General features: G+C 44.7%; 2 protein-coding genes across 6 annotated transcripts in view; one reads left to right on the top strand and one right to left on the bottom strand.

Annotated features, from left to right (window-relative positions):
• The window catches only part of LOC137084932 (ribonuclease inhibitor-like), a 318,165-nt gene that overhangs the window by 64,001 nt on the left and 244,164 nt on the right, over positions 1–10,000 (top strand). The window lies entirely within an intron of this gene.
• LOC137084924 (arf-GAP with Rho-GAP domain, ANK repeat and PH domain-containing protein 1) overlaps positions 1–10,000 on the bottom strand; it is an 86,201-nt gene that overhangs the window by 1,657 nt on the left and 74,544 nt on the right. For 4 of the 5 annotated variants that reach the window (XM_067451482.1, XM_067451481.1, XM_067451480.1 and 1 more), the window contains 4 exons: positions 8,760–8,842; positions 3,307–3,366; positions 2,779–2,842; positions 2,459–2,620 (listed from right to left, as the gene is read on the bottom strand). In XM_067451482.1, coding sequence (XP_067307583.1) covers positions 2,459–2,620; positions 2,779–2,842; positions 3,307–3,366; positions 8,760–8,842 — 369 coding nt within the window. Of the gene's footprint in view, positions 1–2,458; positions 2,621–2,778; positions 2,843–3,306; positions 3,367–8,759; positions 8,843–10,000 lie in introns of those variants that run through there. The other variant, XR_010906832.1, reaches the window with a different exon arrangement.

The raw sequence follows: 10,000 nt of genomic DNA, 5'->3' as shown, positions 1-10,000 counted from the left end.
TTACAGTCACTCTCACACACTCACTCTCTCACACTCACTCTCTCACACTCACTCTTACAGTCACTCTCACACACTCACTCTCTAACACTCACTCTTACAGTCACTCTCTCACACTCACTCTTACAGTCACTCTCACACACTCACTCTCTCACACTCACACACTCACTCTCTAACACTCACTCTTACAGTCACTCTCTCACACTCACTCTTACAGTCACTCTCACACACTTTAGTCTCTAACACTCACTCTTACAGTCACTCTCACACACACACACACACACTCACTCTCACACACTCACTCTCTAACACTCACTCTTACAGTCACTCTCACACAAACACACACTCACTCTCTCACACTCACTCTCACACACACACTCACTCTCTCACACTCAATCTTACAGTCACTCTCACACACTCACTCTCTAACACTCACTCTTACAGTCACTCTCACACACTCACTCTCTAACACTCACTCTTATAGTCATTCTCACACACACACACACACTCACTCTCTCACACTCACTCTCACACACACACACTCCACTCTCTCACACTCAATCTTATAGTCACTCTCACACACTCACTCTCTAACATTCACTCTTACAGTCACTCTCACACACACACACACACTCACTCTCTCACACTCACTCTCACACACACACTCACTCTCTCACACTCAATCTTACAGTCACTCTCACCACACTCACTCTCTAACACTCACTCTTACAGTCACTCTCACACACACACCACTCTCTCACACTCACTCTTACAGCACTCTCACACACTCAGTCTCTAACACTCACTCTTACAGTCACTCTCACACACACACACACACACTCACTCTCACACACTCACTCTCTAACACTCACTCTCACACACACACTCACTCTCTCACACTCACAGTCACTCTCACACACTCACTCTCTAACACTCACTCTTACAGTCACTCTCTCACACACACACACACACACACACTCACTCTCTCACACTCACTCTTACAGTCACTCTCACACACACACACTCACTCTCTCACACTCACTCTTACAGTCACTCACACACTCACTCTCTAACACTCACTCTTACAGTCACTCTCTCTCACACACACACACACACACACACACACACTCACTCTCTCACACTCACTCTTACAGTCACTCTCACACACACACTCACTCTCTCACACTCACTCTTACAGTCACTCTCACACACTCACTCTCGCTCTCATTTACTCTCTCACACTCACTCACTCACTCACTCACTCACTCACTCACTCACTCACTCACTCTTACAGTCCCTCTCACACACTCACTCTCTCACTCTCACACTCACTCACTCACTCACTCACACACTCACACACTCACTCACACACTCACATCACTCTCACACTCACTCTCACACTCACTCTCACACTCACTCTCACACTCACTCTCACACTCACTCTCACACTCACTCTCACACTCACTCACTGACTCTTACAGTCACTCTCACACACTCACTCTCACACTCACTCTCACACACTCAGTCTCTCACACTCACTCTCTCACACTCACTCTCACACACTCACTCTCACACACTCAGTCTCTCACACTCACTCTCTCACACTCACTCTCACACACTCACTCTCACTCTCTCACACTCACACTCACTCTCACTCTCACACTCACACACTCACTCACACACTCACTCACACACTCTCACACTCACTCTTTCAGTCACTCTCACACACTCACTCTCACACACTCACTCACTCTCTCACACTCACTCTTACAGTCACTCTCATGCTCACATTCTCTCACACACACTCTTACAGTCACTCTCACGCTCACACACACTCTTACTGTCACTCTCACGCTCACACTCTCTCAGACACACACACACACACACACTCTTACAGTCACTCTCACGCTCACACACACTCACTCTCACACTCACTCTCACTCTTTTACACTCACTCTTACAGTCACTCTCACCGTCACTCTCACGCTCACACTCTCTCACACACACTCTTATAGTCACTCTCACACTCACTCTCTCACACACACACTCTTACAGTCACTCTCACACCCACTCTCTCACACTCACACTCACTCTTACAGTCACTTTCACTCTCACACTCACTCTATCACCTTCACTCTTACAGTCCCTCTCACACGCACACGCACACACACACACTCACATTTGCATTAGCACACAAGAGCTTATGATCGGCCCACAGGAGTCACACACACACACTGTGGGCTGAACACAGGGCTCAGGGAATCATTGAGGGCTCATGGGTAATCACACAGCATGATAATCAGTGCAGATGAGTGTGTGTGTCTCACACACTTTACTGTACACCGACGTTTTCAGTCCGAAGCCTAGTGAGCGGGTTAGTGTGGTTATCTGCTGAGCTCACTAGGCTTGTGATTGGCTGTGTGATTGGCCGGCCCTGTTGTGATTGGCTGAGTAGACTCACGGCGAGAGGATCGGCTGTGAAAGCGGCGACACTATTCCTCATCTCGTTCTCAGAGCCGCGCAGAGGAATCAGAGACACGTTACCAAAGCGAGAGTCCAGAGGAGCCGAGCGACTGCAGGCTCGAGACTTCAGCCACTCCGCCGGCCATACACGACCACCATTCTGAGAGAGAGAGAGAGAGAGAGAGAGAGAGAGAGAGAGAGAGAGAGAGAGAGAGAGAGAGAGAGAGAGAGGTGTGAAGGTTAAACACTTGTCTCATATGAATCAGTGACAGTAAGTGTGTGTGAGTTTATGGAGTGGACACGGATCCTCACACTGACCTGTATGCTCATGAACGTAGCAAACCATTCCCTCATATCAGCCTGTGTGTCGCAGCACAGATACCTGAGACACAAACACATCATCAACAACACACACACACACACACACAAAATCACATACACACAGGTTCATACTCTACAGCAGCGGCTCACAAACTTTAAAAAAAAAAAAAGTTTGATAGATAAATATGGATGGATGGATAAATAATTGGATGGATAAAAAATTGGATGGATGGATGGATGAATAATTGGATGGATGGATGGATGGATGGATGGATGGATGGATGGATGGGTGGATGGGTGGATGGATGGATGGACACACGGATGGGTGGATGGCTTTCCAACTCAAAACACGTTTGAGAAACACTGCTTTAGAGGTAAAGTCACGGCATATTAGCATTATTTACTGAGAATATAACTGAAACTGACAATTGTGTGTGTCTGTCTAGAGGGGCTAAACAAACCTTTACCCTTGTTTGTCTGAGTCACACACACACACACACACATAGATATAAAGAGATTTCTCACCACTGCTGTCTCTCCTGCTTGTCCTGTTTCTCACTTTCATAGACGACTGTAAGCCCCCAACTACAGCGAGAGAGAGAGAGAGAGAGAGAGAGAGAGAGAGAGAGAGAGAGAGAGAGAGAGAGAGAGAGAGAGAGAGAGAGAGAGAGAGAGAGAGAGAGAGTTCACAAAAACTGAACGCTGACACCTCACATCAGGAATCACAAACACATCCCCACAAAACAACACACAATCTAAGAACGTTTTGCTAACATTTCCATTAAGGTATGAAAACATTATTTATGAATATTCTCTGAATGTTTTTATTTATTTCTTCTTATTTGTTGTCTCTGAGCGTTACTCTAGTGTTCTCTGAGCGTTACTCTAGAGTGTTCTCTGAGCGTTACTCTAGAGTGTTCTCTGAGCGTTACTCTAGAGTGTTCTCTGAGCGTTACTCTAGAGTGTTCTCTGAGCGTTACTCTAGAGTGTTCTCTGAGCGTTACTCTAGAGTGTTCTCTGAGCGTTACTCTAGAGTGTTCTCTGAGTGTTACTCTAGAGTATCCTCTGAGCGTTACTTTAGAGTGTTCTCCGACCGTTACTCTAGAGTGTTCTCTGAGCGTTACTCTTGAGTGTTCTATGAGCATTACTCTAGAGTGTTCTCTAAACGCGTTACTCTAGAGCGTTCTCTGAGCGTTACTCTAGAGCGTTCTCTGAGCGTTACTCTAGAGTGTTCTCTGAGCGTTACTCTAGAGTGTTCTCTGAGCGTTACTCTAGTGTTCTCTGAGCGTTACTCTAGAGTGTTCTCTGAGCGTTACTCTAGAGTGTTCTCTGAGCGTTACTCTAGAGTGTTCTCTGAGCGTTACTCTAGAGTGTTCTCTGAGCGTTACTCTAGAGTGTTCTCTGAGCGTTACTCTAGAGTGTTCTCTGAGCGTTACTCTAGAGTGTTCTCTGAGCGTTACTCTAGAGTGTTCTCTGAGCGTTACTCTAGAGTGTTCTCTGAGTGTTACTCTAGAGTGTCCTCTGAGCGTTACTTTAGAGTGTTCTCCGACCGTTACTCTAGAGTGTTCTCTGAGCGTTACTTTTGAGTGTTCTATGAGCATTACTCTAGAGTGTTCTCTGAGCGTTACTCTAGAGCGTTCTCTGAGCGTTACTCTAGAGCGTTCTCTGAGCGTTAATCTAGAGCGTTCTCTGAGCGTTACTCTAGAGCGTTCTCCGACCGTTACTCTAGAGTGTTCTATGACCGTTACTCTAGAGTGTTCTATGACCGTTACTCTAGAGTGTTCTCTGAGCGTTACTCTAGTGTGTTCTCTGAGCGTTACTCTAGAGTCTTCTCTGAGCGTTACTCTAGAGTGTTCTCTGAGCGTTACTCTAGAGCGTTCTCTGAGTGTTACTCTAGAGTGTTCTCTGAGCGTTACGCTAGAGTGTTCTCTGAGCGTTACTCTAGAGTGTTCTATGACCGTTACTCTAGAGTGTTCTCTGAGCGTTACTCTAGTGTGTTCTCTGAGCGTTACTCTAGAGTGTTCTCTGAGCGTTACTCTAGAGCGTTCTCTGAGTGTTACTCTAGAGTGTTCTCTGAGCGTTACGCTAGAGTGTTCTCTGAGCGTTACTCTAGAGTGTTCTCTGAGTGTTACTCTAGAGTGTTACTCTAGAGCGTTACTCTAGAGTGTTCTCTGAGCATTACTCTAGAGTGTCCTCTGAGCGTTACTCTAGTGTCCTCTGAGCGTTACTCTAGAGTGTTCTCTGAGCGTTACTCTAGAGTGTTCTCTGAGCGTTACTCTAGTGTTCATTGAGCGTTACTCTAGTGTTCATTGAGCGTTACTCTAGAGTGTTCTCTGAGTTACTCTAGAGTGTTTTCTGAGCGTTACTCTAGAGTGTTCTCTGAACGTTACTCTAGTGTTCATTGAGCGTAACTCTAGAGTGTTCTCTGAGCGTTACTCTAGTGTTCATTGAGCGTTACTCTAGAGTGTTCTCTGAGCGTTACTCTAGAGTGTTCTCTGAGTGTTACTCTAGTGTTCTCTGAGCATTACTCTAGAGTGTTCTCTGAGCGTTACTCTAGAGTGTTCTCTGAGTGTTACTCTAGAGCGTTCTCTGAGCGTTACTCTAGAGTGTTCTCTGAGCGTTACTCTAGAGTGTTCTCTGAGCGTTACTCTAGATTGTTCTCTGAGCGTTACTCTAGAGCGTTCTCTGAGCGTTACTCTAGAGTGTTCTCTGAGCGTTACTCTAGAGTGTTCTCTGAGCGTTACTCTAGAATGTTCTCTGAGCGTTACTCTAGAGCGTTCTCTGAGCGTTACTCTAGAGTGTTCTCTGAGCGTTACTCTAGAGTGATCTCTGAGCGTTACTCTCTAGAGTTCTCTGAGAGTTACTCTAGAGTGTTCTCTGAGCGTTACTCTAGTGTTCTCTGAGCGTTACTCTAGAGTGTTCTCTGAGCGTTACTCTAGTGTTCATTGAGCGTTACTCTAGAGTGTTCTCTGAGCGTTACTCTAGAGTGTTCTCTGAGCGTTACTCTAGAGTGTCCTCTGAGCGTTACTCTAGAGTGTTCTCTGAGCGTTACTCTAGATTGTTCTCTGAGCGTTACTCTAGAGTGTTCTCTGAGCGTTACTCTAGAGTGTTCTCTGAGTGTTACTCTAGAGTGTTCTCTGAGCGTTACTCTAGAGTGTTCTCTGAGCGTTTCTCTAGAGTGTTCTCTGAGCGTTACTCTAGAGTGTTCTCTGAGCGTTACTCTAGAGTGTTCTCTGAGCGTTACTCTAGTGTTCTCTGAGTGTTACTCTAGAGTGTTCTCTGAGCGTTACTCTAGTGTTCTCTGAGCGTTACTCTAGAGTGTTCTCTGAGCGTTACTCTAGATTGTTCTCTGAGCGTTACTCTAGAGTGTTCTCTGAGCGTTACTCTAGAGTGTTCTCTGAGCGTTACTCTAGAGTGTTCTCTGAGCGTTACTCTAGTGTTCTCTGAGCATTACTCTAGTGTGTTCTCTGAGCGTTACTCTAGTGTTATCTGAGCGTTACTCTAGAGCGTTCTCTGAGCGTTACTCTAGAGTGTTCTCTGAGCGTTACTCTAGAGTGTTCTCTGAGCGTTACTCTAGAGCGTTCTCTGAGCATTACTCTAGAGCGTTCTCTGAGCATTACTCTAGAGCGTTCTCTGAGCGTTACTCTAGAGTGTTCTCTGAGCGTTACTCTAGAGTGTTCTCTGAGCGTTACTCTAGAGTGTTCTCTGAGCGTTACTCTAGTGTTCTCTGAGCGTTACTCTAGAGTGTTCTCTGAGCGTTACTCTAGAGTGTTCTCTGAGTGTTACTCTAGAGTGTCCTCTGAGCGTTACTTTAGAGTGTTCTCCGACCGTTACTCTAGAGTGTTCTCTGAGCGTTACTTTTGAGTGTTCTATGAGCATTACTCTAGAGTGTTCTCTGAGCGTTACTCTAGAGCGTTCTCTGAGCGTTACTCTAGAGCGTTCTCTGAGCGTTACTCTAGAGCGTTCTCTGAGCGTTACTCTAGAGCGTTCTCCGACCGTTACTCTAGTGTTCTATGACCGTTACTCTAGAGTGTTCTATGACCGTTACTCTAGAGTGTTCTCTGAGCGTTACTCTAGTGTGTTCTCTGAGCGTTACTCTAGAGTCTTCTCTGAGCGTTACTCTAGAGTGTTCTCTGAGTGTTACTCTAGAGCGTTCTCTGAGTGTTACTCTAGAGTGTTCTCTGAGCGTTACGCTAGAGTGTTCTCTGAGCATTACTCTAGAGTGTCCTCTGAGCGTTACTCTAGTGTCCTCTGAGCGTTACTCTAGAGTGTTCTCTGAGCGTTACTCTAGAGTGTTCTCTGAGCGTTACTCTAGTGTTCATTGAGCGTTACTCTAGTGTTCATTGAGCGTTACTCTAGAGTGTTCTCTGAGCGTTACTCTAGAGTGTTCTCTGAACGTTACTCTAGTGTTCATTGAGCGTAACTCTAGAGTGTTCTCTGAGCGTTACTCTAGTGTTCATTGAGCGTTACTCTAGAGTGTTCTCTGAGCGTTACTCTAGAGTGTTCTCTGAGTGTTACTCTAGTGTTCTCTGAGCATTACTCTAGAGTGTTCTCTGTGCGTTACTCTAGAGTGTTCTCTGAGTGTTACTCTAGAGCGTTCTCTGAGCGTTACTCTAGAGTGTTCTCTGAGCGTTACTCTAGAGTGTTCTCTGAGCGTTACTCTAGATTGTTCTCTGAGCGTTACTCTAGAGTGTTCTCTGAGCGTTACTCTAGAGTGTTCTCTGAGCGTTACTCTAGAATGTTCTCTGAGCGTTACTCTAGAGCGTTCTCTGAGCGTTACTCAAGAGCGTTCTCTGAGCGTTACTCTAGCGTGTTCTCTGAGCGTTACTCTAGAGTGTTCTCTGAGCGTTACTCTAGAGTGTTCTCTGAGCGTTACTCTAGTGTTCTCTGAGTGTTACTCTAGAGTGTTCTCTGAGCGTTACTCTAGAGTGTTCTCTGAGCGTTACTCTAGAGTGTTCTCTGAGCGTTACTCTAGATTGTTCTCTGAGCGTTACTCTAGAGTGTTCTCTGAGCGTTACTCTAGAGTGTTCTCTGAGCGTTACTCTAGAGTGTGCTCTGAGCGTTACTCTAGTGTTCTCTGAGCGTTACTCTAGTGTGTTCTCTGAGCGTTACTCTAGTGTGTTCTCTGAGCGTTACTCTAGTGTTATCTGAGCGTTACTCTAGAGCGTTCTCTGACCGTTACTCTAGTGTTCTCTGAGCGTTACTCTAGTGTGTTCTCTGAGCGTTACTCTAGTGTTCTCTGAGCGTTACTCTAGTGTGTTCTCTGAGCGTTACTCTAGTGTTATCTGAGTGTTACTCTAGAGTGTTCTCTGAGCGTTACTCTAGAGTGTTCTCTGAGCGTTACTCTAGTGTCCTCTGAGCGTTACTCTAGAGCGTTCTCTGAGCGTTACTCTAGTGTGTTCTCTGAGCGTTACTCTAGTGTTATCTGAGTGTTACTCTAGAGTGTTCTCTGAGCGTTACTCTAGAGCGTTCTCTGAGCGTTACTCTAGAGCGTTCTCTGAGCGTTACTCTAGAGTGTTCTCTGAGCGTTACTCTAGAGTGTTCTCTGAGCGTTACTCTAGAGTGTTCTCTGAGCGTTACTCTAGAGTGTTCTCTGAGTGTTACTCTAGAGTGTTCTCTGAGCGTTACTCTAGAGTGTTCTCTGAGCGTTACTCTAGAGTGTTCTCTGAGTGTTACTCTAGAGTGTTCTCTGAGCGTTACTCTAGAGTGTTCTCTGAGCGTTACTCTAGAGTGTTCTCTGAGTGTTACTCTAGAGTGTTCTCTGAGCGTTACTCTAGAGTGTTATCTGAGCGTTACTCTAGAGTGTTCTCTGAGCGTTACTCTAGAGTGTTCTCTGAGCGTTACTCTAGAGTGTTCTCTGAGCGTTACTCTAGAGTGTTCTCTGAGTGTTACTCTAGAGCGTTCTCTGACCGTTATGCTAGAGCGTTCTCTGAGCGTTACTCTAGAGCATTTTAATAACAATTCAGATTTAATCTTACCATGTGGGTGGGCGGAGCTTCTTTTTAATGCCATGATAGACTTTCAGACACTTGACGGGCCATTCTCTCTCCGGACGATTACTCTGAAGAGAAAGAGACAGAGAAATAAACCACACACTCCACCTAGAACCCAAAACTAGATGAAAACCACCATCTGAGATCCCATTAAACCAGAACCAGACTAAACCTATACACACACATTTACTTATTATAGCCGGCAGAGCTGGACAGTAGCTCAGCTCATTAACTCGAGTCCTGTACTTAAGTCCACTTGTTGAGTGTCTGTGCTTTACTGGAGTATTATTTTTTCTGTAAATTTATGACTTTAACTTCACTCCATCTGAAAGACAAATATCGTCCTCTTTACTCCACTACATTTCTATCAAGGTCCTCGAAGTGGAAAGTCGTTTCTGTCACCGCTCTGAAAGTCAGTGATGATTTTTTTCTTCTTTAAAAGGTGTTTGGGTTTTTGCAGAAAGCCTTTCAGGAATCACTCTTGTAGAGTCTCGTGAAGTTCAATGATTTCACAGCATTTATTAAACACTGATTTATAGTTTAGAGCAAAATGGAAGAAGACGGATGTCCAAATGCTCATTTAGTGGAGTATTCACATAAACAAAGTTGATTCTGTCTTCAGTGAAGGTGAACAGTGTGAGAATATCAGATGTGTATCAGTGTATTGGATCCGTGCATTCGGCCTTAAAGTGACAGCAGCTTTGTAACTTTTCTACAAGTATTTAAATGAGTTTAAGTTAGTCGTCTGCTAGTGTGTCAGATGGAGCGTCACTGACTGGCTTAAACCATGATGGCATAATGTGCATTTATACAACTATAATACAATAATGCAGCGACATAAAGAAGGAAATTTACTTTAGATACTGAAGTACTTTTAAAAAACGAATACTTCTGTACTTTTACTCCAGTAAAAATCTGTTTTTACAACTTTCACTTGTAACGGAGTAATATTTGACCAGCAGTACTGTTACTCCAGTAATGAAGTTATGTATTAGTCCACGTCTGATAGCCGTCTATATAAAGTGAGTTATAATGACCACAGGCACAATTAAAACAGGCAAAATGATCTGCCAATGGGGTGAGAAAAATAATCTTATTTCTGATTGAAATGTTGTTTCTTGTTTCCGTCCCAAACAAAAAAAAGATTATTCTCCTCACCCCATTGGCAGATCATTTTGCCTGTTTTAAGCAAAAACTCTCTTCATTTAGATATTTGAAACAAGGAA

Source organism: Pseudorasbora parva, chromosome 8 (assembly GCF_024679245.1).
Source record: "Pseudorasbora parva isolate DD20220531a chromosome 8, ASM2467924v1, whole genome shotgun sequence".
NCBI classification, from domain to species: Eukaryota; Metazoa; Chordata; class Actinopteri; order Cypriniformes; family Gobionidae; genus Pseudorasbora; species Pseudorasbora parva.
This window is presented reverse-complemented; position numbering and strand designations above follow the sequence as displayed.